Source organism: Botryllus schlosseri, chromosome 3, assembly GCF_051294905.1.
Source record: "Botryllus schlosseri isolate E-star chromosome 3, Bs_hap1, whole genome shotgun sequence".
Lineage (NCBI taxonomy): Eukaryota > Metazoa > Chordata > Ascidiacea > Stolidobranchia > Styelidae > Botryllus > Botryllus schlosseri.
In genome coordinates, this window is record NC_137238.1 from 29,252,026 (window position 1) to 29,265,534 (window position 13,509).

General features: G+C 42.1%; 2 protein-coding genes across 2 annotated transcripts; both read left to right on the forward strand.

Annotated features, from left to right (window-relative positions):
• Positions 1 to 3,743: 3,743 nt before the first annotated feature.
• Positions 3,744 to 5,177, forward strand: LOC145436332 (uncharacterized). Its single transcript, XM_080313685.1, has one exon. The coding sequence runs from the start codon at positions 3,821 to 3,823 to the stop codon at positions 4,727 to 4,729; it is 909 nt and encodes a 302-aa protein (XP_080169811.1). The 5' UTR covers positions 3,744 to 3,820; the 3' UTR covers positions 4,730 to 5,177.
• A 3,998-nt stretch (positions 5,178 to 9,175) lies between these two features.
• LOC145436333 (uncharacterized) lies at positions 9,176 to 10,785 on the forward strand. The gene has a single exon (XM_080313686.1). The coding sequence runs from the start codon at positions 9,778 to 9,780 to the stop codon at positions 10,702 to 10,704; it is 927 nt and encodes a 308-aa protein (XP_080169812.1). The 5' UTR covers positions 9,176 to 9,777; the 3' UTR covers positions 10,705 to 10,785.
• Positions 10,786 to 13,509: the final 2,724 nt, after the last annotated feature.

Sequence of the window (13,509 nt, forward strand, 5' to 3'; positions counted from 1 at the left end):
TATCTCTGTTTCTTAGACGGCCCAGTGCTTAAATTCCACGGTAATCGCCTTTACCGACCCTCTTGTATGGTTTAAATCCAGCGAATATAGTTTGTGCGTTTAATTTCTCAAGGATGGGTATAGTGCGCATTGTACCATATCAATTTGTTAAACTTCTCGAGGCTTCGAGCCGATTGGCTGCTAATAACAGACTGTTGGATGTTGCTATACATAGTAACTCATGGATTTTATTTGCAGTTCGACATGTGCGTGAGCGATACAACGCCTTCTTACAGGCATATTAAACTTTATATTAGGTATTTGATTCAAGATAAATGGCCAATTATTCTGTCTTTCACAAAGCTAGCAACATGTAATGACTTTGAATCGTCACTGATACTTCGAAAATTCAATTTGACTTGAATTATGACTTGACTCGTGACTCGACTTGACTTGACTTGACTTGACTCGAGTCACCTCCAAAAAACGAGTGACTTGACTTGACTCGAGTCACCTTCGAAAATCGATTGACTTGACTTGACTCGAGTCAAAACGTGCAATGACTCGAGATGACTCGTGACTCGAAGGTAGTGACTTGATCCCAACTCTGTATCATCGCTGGTCTACACAATCGCATCTGCATTCGCTTGGTGCGCACGATATCATCGCTGGCCTGTACATGCACAATCGCATCTGCAATAGGCCTAGTATACGAAATATATCGCTAGTCTAACTACCGCGTCTTGGGCCTACCATACATTGGCCGGGGCTACGTACGACGCATTGGTCAGCGCGCGTATTTTATTGTTCGATGCCTTGATAACCGCGGGTATTCAATTGTTCACGACAGATCAGGCAGTCGCTAATTAACAGCTTTTTCGGACTCGTCCACAAGCATATCATACGCGTATAATCGTCAACACGAGGATGTTGTATAATCGTTATTTACGCATGTACTTAACCCTAATGAATTGATGCTATATTACCAGGGCCGTAACTGCCGCACCCCAAACCCAATTTATGCAATATTTTCAAAAACATTTCGCGCTATGCGCAATTTCAAGTCGCCAAATATCTTGATTATTGGGTGCTCTTCCCCCAAGAAAAAATACGTAAGATTTATAGAAATGGGCATATCGGCGTTGGCCATTACCGCGGCACGAAGCACAAAGACATATAAACGTTTTAGGCCATGAAAAATGCGACTCCAAGAAGTGTGCCAGAACGATCGCAGCGAGACAAACACACAAGACAAATACCATCCTGCAGGAAAAAATTATATGCCAGTGAAGAAATACCAATCCGAAACCGTGTGATCTTTCAGTCTAGTACGTTTGAGCGATTCTATATTTTTGATACAGCAGACAGCAAGTCACGAAATAACATCATGTAACGAAGTCATACCAACGGGTCCGCCCGCCCGAAGATGTCCAATCATTATTTACGGACTGTACAGTTTCAGAGACACCTCACTCAGCTCTACCGGTAAAACTCATTACCGTTACGTGAGCAGAGAGGACAGGGCATTGATAGCAATACATAAGGAATTCCCGATCTTATTGACCTATTTTATCATGAATTATCGAAAATTTTCGCGCTTTGCGCTGGCTCATTGAGGTTCGGTTTATCGCCATATGGGGACCCGGGACCAACGTTTTGGGGGGGGGGGGAATGACGAAGTGCTGTTACGGCCCTGTATATTACTAAATTCGGTAAATATCGAACCCGCCCTTTTATTTCAACCACCCTACCCTTTTTTCGGCTGGCTACGCCGAACAGATAGATAGTCCTGGCACCGTGTCGACCCAAAATTATACCTTTTGCGGTCTATACTTTAATAACCACTGAAAGGGTAAAATTTACGTTACTGTAACTTGCAAATGGCAGTCTGTAATGAAAGTATTTACTACTGTCTTCGTGCCTAGCACTAATCGAACAGGTATACGGAAGTATTGATGATTGATTGTTTAGCGAAAGTAAGCAGAAAGTGAATTTAACGTCATTTTCCCAGCCTCAGACGGGCTGCTATATATCTGTCACTACACCAGCTTCCAAACCAGGCTTTTGGTTACGTAATAATTATAGTGCGAAAATATCAATTCACTACGGCTTGTGAGAGCTACGATGGTGCGTCGTAAGTTAAACAAATTTTTACAATTGCGTCGTAAGAACTAAAGTTGCACTGCCCTTGAATTTCGTATTATGTTTATTTGAAAAGCAATTATTATTCACGATTTTCATTCGCACTCATCCGGGATTTTCATTCGCACCGTCAGCACCACCTTCGTCATTCGCACTCATCCGGGAATTTCATTCGCACCATTAATTCGCACCATGTTCGTCATTCGCACTGCAATTTTTTTCATTCGCACAAGTGCGAACCGTCACACAGGTTGAAAAGCACTGCTCTAGCGTAACAGCGTTTATTGCATCTTCATTCCGGAAATGCCAGATTAGCTATATCTGGCTGTCATTTTCAATCAATAAATGTGTCAATTTAAATGTAGGTATAAACTAATTCCGGGTTACCGGAACTATAATATCCGTCGCAAACGGAAACTGTAACAATTGCGCCACGTCCTCGAAGGATCAAATAAGCAGGCCCCGAAAGCCCTTTTCTACGAAATAATAGGTGGCAAGTGACAAGGCCCATATCTTTTGCTCCATTATAAGCAGATGATGTTTGACAATTATCCACTTACAAAGTAAATCATACCTTGGCCACTATGAAATGTATGGTAATTTCGTCGTCGTTTTGTAAATCGGTTACTGGCCTGGAAGTTCAATCTCAAGATATGAAGCTACTGACGAAAACGGCTTAAACTACTGACTTGAAACATATTTGTCTACAATACCGGCAGACCGATTACTCATATGTAACCAAATGCGAACAGTGTTTGATTTGACCAAGTCATCATCGTCATCATCATCATTGGTTTATTAGCAATTTTATCAGTTCAATACACCACATAAAATGCGATACAATGAATAGACAGGAAGATGTCGAAGCGACTTGGATTAGATACCCACCATGGCCTATTCGATGTAAAGAGGAGGCATGCACACCGAAGTCGATCAATTTACGGGATGGGCTAATTGTTATTCTGTCTTACATTAAAATGTACTGTGCAACTGTCTAACCCAACGTATCGTGCAACAAGGCCTTGCCTACAGCAAAAGTAAGCTGGTTAGAATGGATTCAGCGCGAACAGTTATTGGTCTTGCATAAACAACCATAACATGTCCAGCAGTTTAAAATGAAAACATGAATATCCATGGAGGAAGTAGATTGCTTTCACTCGACATTACTTCCTTATATAACGCCAATATTGGTATAGGTGATTGGCATATATCAAGTCAATGTCCACAGCACTGTTTAGGATTAGAGACTTAAATCAAAATCAAAATCAGCAAGCAATGTCATGTCACGTTCAAAGCGGATCAACAGGTCAAGGCTTAGATGCTCGTCTCTGATCCATGTAGGCCTGGCTCTCTCTATATATATATGTCTATTGACTGAGTCATCAGTGCTTACATAATGCAGACACCCTAACTAATTTCAAATTTAAACCAACGTCAAACCTCAGCAATCATTGTTGTATATCACTACTCCATATATCAAATGCAACTGTGAAGTATGAACGACACGGCGTGCCTATTACCACCATAAGGAATACTATGAAACCGTAGTGTCGGATGGACAGAAAAATTAACAGTAATGCATGCGAGGACAATTTATTGAAAGCTTCAGATTGTTTCCAAATTCTAACTAGCTCTAATTGTGTTTTAGTTGTGAAAACAGTCATACCATTTCCAGCGCAAGAAAATAGAAATCGGCATAATGGCATCGCCTCCGTCAACTTTTCACCAACCAGCATTCCTTCAAATGCCACCGCAGCCACCGACTAAAGAAAATAACGACTCGCCATCCAACGTTATGATGGTGCCCACACAGGGACGAGGGGTGGAGACAGCCCCAGCAACACGTAGCGAGCAGCGTCAAAGAAGCAAGGCTGCACTATTTGGATTTGGCATCGCGGAAATAGTGATTGGTGGATTGTCGATTGTACTGACCATAGTACCTCTATCCATCACCAGGAATGAATACAGTTTTAACTCCTATAATTATTACTATAACGCTTACGGACCTTACGTGTTCACCGGCTTCGCGTACGCATCCCCCGGGATATGGGGCGGTATATTTGTTATCGTGACAGGGATTTTGGCAGTGCGTATCAAATTCGATCCTACTAGATGCATGTATATATCAAATATGATCATGGCTATTATAACCGCATGTGTTACATTTTCCTCAACCTTCATATCCGGTTTTGCAGCCTATTCTGCCGCGTATTCATCTACATTAATCGCGGTACATGTGATCATAACATTGCTGAATTTCGTATCAATGATTATAACGATTGTTCACGCCGCGTTCTGTTGCCGAGGGGTATGTTGCAAGCAAGATTCAACATCCATACCGCCAATCAGGTACATCCCTACTCAATCCAGCGCGATGTATCCATCACAGCCGCAGTATGTCCAAGGTCCGAACGGTCAGATCATGCTGGCGTACGTGCAGCAGGTTCCTGCGCAAGGATATTCGCAAAGCCATACTCCGATACAGGTGGCGAATCCACCACCACCAATAAACATTTCGCCCCCAGAAATGATGCAAATACTACCTTATCCCGATTATGTGAATGCGGATGAAACACGCACGAAATCTGCAGATGTACCTAATGTCTAAAACCGATTCAGATTTACGTGTGATATTATTGGTTGCTCAGCCAGACTCAAAGTAGACTATCGGACCTCATTTCAATAATTCAATTCTCAAACGTTGGCAGCATTTGAATGTCAAGCGGCCCGGTGCCCGCTCGATAATTTTCCATATAAGTTATATATTTCTAAACATGTATTGCCCACGTAATATAATCCGAACACGCAAGTCAACCCAAATATTTATGATATCCATGATTAATAAATCAGTTCCAACACGATGGAGTAGCAAGTGATGAAACGGGACATCAATCCCCATACAGTTTCAGAATATCGTTCTTCATTTACATATATCGTATTTCGCGGCAGAGTTATTTGACTTGTAATTTTACTTCGTGCATCGTGATTTAGTGTCTCTCGATTTTTTGCTTTTAATAACACTTCGGAAAAATATAAATAAAAATAAGACTAATTTACAGCACTGAGTCCAACTGTATTTGCAATTATTAGAGAAGTGAATATTCCCGGTGGAGATCGTTGAAAAGCTTCAGTATATCGTTGCGCAGCCCGCGACACCTTCATTTCGGTACCAGCCATCTACGAGCCGGGACACACCAATACATAGAAAATTGGGATTTGAGTCTGTGGTTTGGGCGATCTCAAATCATAGGTACGTTGCTAGGGCCGATATGTCAGGCAGTCATTAAAGCGCGGTACCTGACATCAAACATGAGAACAGACTTTCTATATGCCACTGGTATTGTTGCTGCAAACACGCTAAAGATGTATCTCACAGGATAATTTCCGGTCTTTCAATAAATATCCGGCTTTGAGCTGTACTGAAACTGAGAATTGTAATTTCGGAAATTCCGACTAGGATCCAGTAATAAATTTCACTTCGAATGATCACAGATTTCTGACAAACGTGGTTCTAATTATTCTGCACTCAAATCGACAACTGCTTTAGACTTTGCGTTAAATCCCAACACACTTTGAAATAAAGATCACCTGATTGCCCAAATAGTGGAGGGCAAGGATAGTCCAAGGACTTGATATCCGCCGGACTTTTTTTCATTTTGGGCCGGAGTCGGATTGGAGCAGGATTCGATTTTGAAAAAAAAAGGATGTAGGAGTCGGACTATCGAGTGTGTCGATCTGCCATGCACCATTGCACAAGAGAAGAGAATCGGAAAAGCCATCTTGTGAGGGCCAACTAACATCCAAATTCCAAGCATTTCCTTCCGAGTCATGTTTCAGAAATGAGACGCTATACTTGTTAAAACGCGGTACATTACAGTAGACGCGGCTAGATTTTATACAGAGTCGGGAGGCGACGAAGTTTCTGGCAACTTCATCTATCATGTGCCTTAGATACGGCGAATAATGACTCATGACGATACAACCGTGAAAAAGGATATAAGGGGCGGGTATATATTCAAATTAGGCTTTTTTGTTGGTTAGGGGGTAAGTTAGCGTTCGGGATGGAGCAGGTATGGGGTTTGGTTGAGTTACGTTAAACTGTGGTTTGGGGTAGGTTGTGTTGACAGGCTCAGCTTGGATGGAAATTACGGTGAAATGGATAGAAATATGGCAAGTGCGATATTCATATGTATATTAGAATAAAGTTTCGTAACTGATCAATTGTGACGCAATAAAAATAGGACGCCAACAAGAGAATATTCGGATCGGCTACGCCGATGGTTGTCTAATGGGCTATGTGAAAACTACATTTATCCTTGACGTATGGCAACCTTCCTCTCAGACGTAACTTCTACCTCAAACCAAGTTGACACCTCACCTCCCTGACACAGCCCAATCTATACGCCCCCATAATATGTCCCGAAGTAGCCTGTAACCCAACCCCCATTACCTTAGCCCCCCGATCCTACTCTTTCCTAATCCCTTAATTAACCTAGTTTAAGCCAATGCTACAAAACCCCTGACATTGCCAAAGTAGATGTTATTTTATATTCATCAAATTTATAGGGTATAGGGTTAATATATATAGGCTAGTCATACTAAATTGGTTTTAGCGTGTAAGTGGTAATTTGGTAGTCTCCTTTGCGATCTGCAATCCACATATTGCTACACTCAAAGCAGTAGTTACCAGGATCGGCACCAGCTACCCCTGATTTGTAAAATATTTCTTTGCTCTAATTCTAATTCTAAGTTAATTTGTGCATTGTTTGTATGCCCTAATTGTAATTTTAATATAACTTCTGGTATCCTGAAAATGCTGCAGAAAACGAGCCAAGCTTGCTATACATATATTTGCTATTCTCATGCTCATAGGAATAAGCTATATGATTTGATATGAACTGAATGAACTTGCTTCAATGTCCGACCAAGTAGTTCCAATTCTAATCTAATTAGAAAAAATGCAGCTATAATTCGATTTTTAATCAGATTTGGAAAAAAAAAGTGCAGCTATAATTGTAGTTCTAGTATAATTTGAAAATAAAAACGTGTAACTATAATTATAATTCCAATCTAACTTGGAAGACCTGAAATATTTTTGTCGTCCAAGTCTGTTTGAAGGGGCGTTAGGTACAAGTCGGTCGATTTTGGGGTGATAAAAGGGAGGCTCTAATAGTCAACGGGACGTATTGCACACTGTATAAATGTGCAAGTAAATACGCAAATTTGAATTATCTCTGTGAACTAGGAACCGACATATGAATATGCAATGATGTCGTTCGGGATCTTACGCATTTAAACGGAAATCATTAGCAATGGTCCCCGTATATGTTTATTTCTTCATTTTCCGACCGCCCAACCAATCAATCAAGGCACTGAATTATTTGCAATCCGAAATGTTAATACCATTCCAAAGACGGCACTAGTACCCCTTCAAAATAGCACTGTATTTCGAGATTTAACATGTTTCCAGATAATAACAGGGCACCAAAACTCCGCGTTGTTTAATGTTTATTGCGCCATAGCAATGTATCCATATCGTGTTGCGTCATATGCTAGTTTGTTTGTTTGGGGTATTCAAGGTGTTTGTCGACTACAACGGTCATTTACACCAGGCCGATTATCTGCATTTATTTATTCCGTATCTGCCGACTTGTAGCACGGCCCACTTCTAGGTTTTTTTGTAAGACACCGTCTACGCGGATGAGGTGGCGAGGAGGAGCCTAGATAAACCTCCGACACTTAGGTAGCAATTCTGAAGTCGACGTCGGTCGGACTCGAACCCGCAACCCATCAGTGTTGCAGCCGTGGATTATACCACTGCGCTATCTCGCCACGGTTTGTGTCTTATGTTCTGGAGTCTTTAGACGAGTGGTTCCCAACGTTTTTCGACTCATCGCCCCCTTTTGAAGCTCCATACCGATCACCGCCCCCCAAAATATTGGGAAACTAAAAACAGCACTTCGTCCCCCCCAAACCCAACAGACCCCCCTCAGCCAGTGGACCTTTTGTCGCTACATATCAGCTATACCCTATTTCATGTACTGTTTGGTGAGTTACCGTAATTCCCTTAAACGCGCGAAGCGCGACAAATTTATATATTTCATGTTTGAATCGGTCAATATGGTCGGGAATTGCATATATATTGCTATCAACTTTTTAATCCTCTTTCTGCTCGCGTAATCAGATTTACCGGCAGAGCTGAGAGTGGTGTGCTAGAAAAGGTAGGACTCCTGAATATTAATTGAACATCTTCGGGCGGAATCGTTGTTACATTGACTTCGTTACATGATGCTATTTCATGACCTCCTATGTCTGCTATGTCAGAAGATATGGAAATCGCCAAAACGTACCGAACTAAAAGACGCACATGATTTCAAATTGGTATTTCTGTACTGGCAAATAATTTTTTCCTTGTGGGATGGCATTTGTCCTGTAGGGTTAAAATCGCCAGGACAGGAACATTCGACGCCAGCCAGTGGACAATTAAACATATATGTGTATATATATCGAAGTTTTCGGTCAGCACAAGGGCATTCCTTTTCGGCCAAGGCCTTCTCGCTGCTGATCGTTCTGGCACACTTCTCGGAGTCGCATGTTACATGGTCTCTAACTTCATATGTCTTGGTGCGTCGTGGCGCAGTAATGGCCGACGCTGAAGTCTCCCATTTCCATAAATTATGCGAATTTTTGTTGGGTGACTGGTACCCCAAAATCAAGATATATGATAATACTAAATCGTGAACAGCGCAAAATTTTTTGAAAAAGTTGCATGAATTTTTAAATGATTACTCTATAATCAATGTTAATTCACGAAATAATTTTGGGCCCCCTCGAGTTCGGACCCCCACCCTCAATTGGGGAGTTTGATAAGCGGTAGTTACGGTCCCGACTCCAATATAGCCGCTTTATCGCCCCTTCGTTACTTTTGCCCCCTATCGCCCCCTTCGTCCGTTTCCGCTCCCCTTTCGCCTCCTTCGTTATTTCTCTCACCTAGACCGCGAAATCGCCCCCTGTGGGGCGATATCGCCCACGTTGGGAACCACTGCTCTAGACGAATTTTACGTTGTAACGCAGATGATCTAATAGGCTACTCAGTTATATTCCAATGACGAACCGCAGACTCATCGGGTTTTGTATAAATTGAGTCCACACCTAACAGGTTCAAAATGGACGGAATAATAGGGCCCAGTCTTGCAATACCTAACAATCTCGCGGAAACCGTGACCATTGCAAATGGCACTCAAGTTTCCGCGGCACCCCGGTTGAGAAACACTGAGTTATTAAGCTCCTATTGCAATGAGCTTTGTATATGTATTCACTATTGTGTCCATCTGTTCCAATTGAAATTTTGCATCTCAGAATAAAAACCCTCTTAGCTATTGCGGTATCATGATATCTTAGATAAGGGACATCAAATACAACCTAGATGTTTGAGCGATACAACATGTTGATTAGCTTTATCACGGGTAGGTACGATACCGTGGTTTGAGTTGTGGAGAATAATCGACAGTTTTCCACGAGGACCATCGTTGTCCATAGCACGTGTTCATAAGTCGTGATATTGCCAATTTCAAATTATACCTTTATTTATGCTTTAGTTGTTAATACATTTAGTACTACATACTTCGACCCGAGACGAATATAGGCAAGGCAATAATGGCTACTTCAGCTACTTTGCAACAACCGGAATTCGTTGAAATTCCGAGCCACCTTTCTGCAAGAGAGAATAACGTTCGACCATCTACAAGCATGATCGTGTCAACGACCCCGGCTACACAGGGACAAGGAATTGTGATGACCTCAGGCACGCAGGACGATCCACGCCGAAGAAACAATGCCGCGATATTTAGACTTGGTATCGGGGAGATAGCGATGGGTTGTTTGTCGATTCTACTAGCCATAATAACTCTGGCCATCACACAGGGTACAGTGAGATCGTATTTGAATCCATCTGACGTAGGATACGAGTTTTATGAACGTTATATCTTCATGGGTTTCACGTACTCATCATCAGGGGTATGGGGAGGTCTATTTGTCATTGTAACGGGGATTCTGGCAGTGCGTATCAAGTCAAATCCTTCCAGATGTATGTATATTGCGAATATGATCTTGGCGATTATCACCGCTTGCGAAACATTTTCCTCCACCATCATATCTGGATATGCAGCCGCATGGTTTTTATATTCACCTGCATTAGTTGGCCTACATGTGATCATATCGTTACTGAATTTGGCTTCATGGATTATAACGATTATTCACGCCTCGTTTTGTTGCCGCGGAGTCTGCTGCAAGAAATATTCAAAATTCACACAGCCGATTGTTTACGTCCCTACCCAATCGAATCTGGCGCTTCCGCCACAGCCGCAGCACGCCCAAAGTTCGAACATGAGGGTGAGGTCGTCATACTTGCAGCAGGTACCAGCGCACGAATACGCGAAAATTAACACTCCTATTCATACGGTTGATTTTCGACAGCCGGTGAACAACGCGCCTCCACAAATGATTCAACCACCGGCATATTACAATCCAAATGTGGATGCCGATCAGCATCAAGCGGAGTCACTTGATACACTTAACCATTAGAAAAGAATTGCGATTATAAATGTCGTTTATCCGAACTGAGTCAGATTCCTACAAGAGTACAATATTTCGTAAAATCTATACCCTAACCCAGTGGTTCCCAACCTTTTTCATCTCGTGCCTCCCTTGGCCGAAATTTTATCCAAAATTCCTCCCTTAGGATAAATCTGCCCGATGATTAAAAATGATCATTTTTACCGCGCAAACACCTGTTGACTGGGAGAATAAGACGCGCGGTACCGCACGTTTTTTTCTAGCAGTGCTGTAATAACACTTTGTATACCTCCAAAAACCATGGTCTTGGTCCTAATCACACAAATTCTGGAAGGCTTGACTCAACAGACCCCACACTTTCATTTGTGTTTTCGGCTTACCATGCCCGAATCGCAAATACAACTGCTGTGAAAAATCAGTATCCATAAATTTACTGTTTTCGCGATTTTTTTCTCAAGTTTGCTTATGCATTTGGCCAACAATAGTGGTAAGCCTACTTTCATAAATAGCAGGGTTGACCAGACTCGAGTTTGACTCGTGTCACCATTTTCTGATAACTCGACTTGACTCGAGTCATTTTCTCAAAATACGGAAACGACTCGACTCGACTCGAGACAATCTGGGTATTGACTCGAGTTCGACTCAGCCATATGACTCAGACTATAAAACGGCCAAGACCGACATTTCATTGTAATTTCGAAGAACAGTAAAGTGACCACTCTGTTGAAATTTGGTCTATTGATCCTGTTACTTGACAATGCGACAAGAAACTGCTCAAAGTGAGGAAAATTAGTATATCATAAATCCAAATCATTCAATATCACCAAACAGTGTTGACTTGAGTGTGACTTGGACTCGTACTCGAGTCATAATACCATGACTCGGACTCTACCGTTTGCTCGGTGACTTGGAATCGGACTTGACTCAATGATGAATTGAAAATGACTCGACTTGACTCGAGTCAAAACTATGGAAGTCAGATTGACTTGTGACTCGGAGCATCGTGACTGGGTTACAGCCTTGATATATAACATACGCGTGATCAGATTCCCTACTGGAGCTCATTGAAATTTAGGACACCCATTACGTTTCAGCAACATTGCACCAAGTTTACCATGTCTTTTTTTTCGATCGGGTAGCTGTTCACTAAAAATAAAGCAAGGCTAGCGAACTCTTTGACTTGAATCGAAGACGTTGGAATATTTAGTCACTGTCTGAAAATGTTGACTTGAAAATATAAGATAAATACTTTCACTAGAGGCCTTGTGATAGATTGGGCACGACATTTACTCGCTTAGGATATATTTGATTGAGAGGCCGTCGCTGGCCTACAAAATTGTCTTGCGAGCTGCAGCACATCTGAACTAGTTAAAAAAAAGGAGTGGGGGGATTTGCATGTGAAAAAGAGATTTCAAATAGCATTTGAAGATATACTTTCAGGAAACAAAAAACAGCCATAAGGAGCATACGTTCGGATATTACTGATTGACTACATGACAGTTCGAACATGAACAATTTGGGAAATCCGTTACAATTCTAAAGTGGAATTCCTCCCTAAAAATTGCAAAATTCCCCCCAAGGGGGGAATTCCTCCCCGGTTGGGAACCACTGCCCTAACCGAACATTTTACAATTCGGGCGTACCCGACGTCAAACTAATACATACATATACGTGTAGGCCAGGGGTCGCCAACTCAAAATGGGTCGCGGGCCACTTTTCAAATTACGTAGCGGCCGCGGGCCGCAAGTATTCAATTTCGATATAAACTACGCAGCAACGTTTTAAAACTCAACGTCAGTACAACGCCGTGCTACCTAACATAGACAATGGGCATAGTGAACACAAAAGAAGTAATATTTTATTAAAGGAATACAAATACAACAAAAGTCATTACATCAATTTCATTTTGTTTTGAGCTCTGAGCTATGCACGATACCTGGAAACGCTTTTCAGCGACGAAGTAATCGATATTGGGGCTAGCGAGATACGTTACTAGCTGAAAGACCATCTCCACGTTAAGCTTGATCTTGCGGGGAAGCCCTAAGCCAGTGGTTCTTAAACTTTTTATACACGCCTCCTTTATGATACTGAGAAATCTTGCTGCCCCCATACCGTCATATCACAAGATGCAACCAGAATGCTAGCAATCACAACGGATAGTTCTATGGCATGGAAGGTTATGCTTGTTAAGTGATGAAAGAATTATATTATATGAATTCCGGACTATATACAAATTATGAAGTTGACGTAAATCGCGCCATGCGCGAAAAAAAAAATTCAGTTGACCACAGCTACGCGCCCCCTTCAGATGCTTTCACACCCCACAAGAGGGGAGCGCCCCCCAGTTGGAGAACCACTGCCGTTTTCCAAACGTTTCGGTCTTGGCAGTGTCTAGGCCATTGCACGTCAAGACAATAGGCCCAGCTCATTCATATCAGTTAGTTATTCTCCCTCAATGGAATGCTGTTGACATCGCCAAAGCCAAAGCTATAGTGACGAATAATGATGTTGGGCACCGGATAATAGCCGTATTTTGAAACAACAGCAACAGTGTGTTGAAACTGTAGTCAATTTCAGCATTTCAAAATGGTTTTCTTCGCTGTCTTCCGAAATTTCAAATCAAGTCGGGGGCCGCAAAATATGACCCCGCGGGCCGCGTGTTGGTGACCCCTGGTGTAGGCATTTGGAATATATTCACGTATCGATACGTAATGAAAACGTGACGTGCGCACATTGCACACACGAATCACGTGTGATTGATTTAGCCCGGTATTCCGATATGGTAACGTCATTTACTCAACAGTGATCAGTCCA

Coding starts and splice junctions, on each gene's coding strand:
- LOC145436332 (XM_080313685.1), top strand. CDS start 3,821: ATGGCATCGCCTCCGTCAACTTTTCACCAACCAGCATTCCTTCAAATG.
- LOC145436333 (XM_080313686.1), top strand. CDS start 9,778: ATGGCTACTTCAGCTACTTTGCAACAACCGGAATTCGTTGAAATTCCG.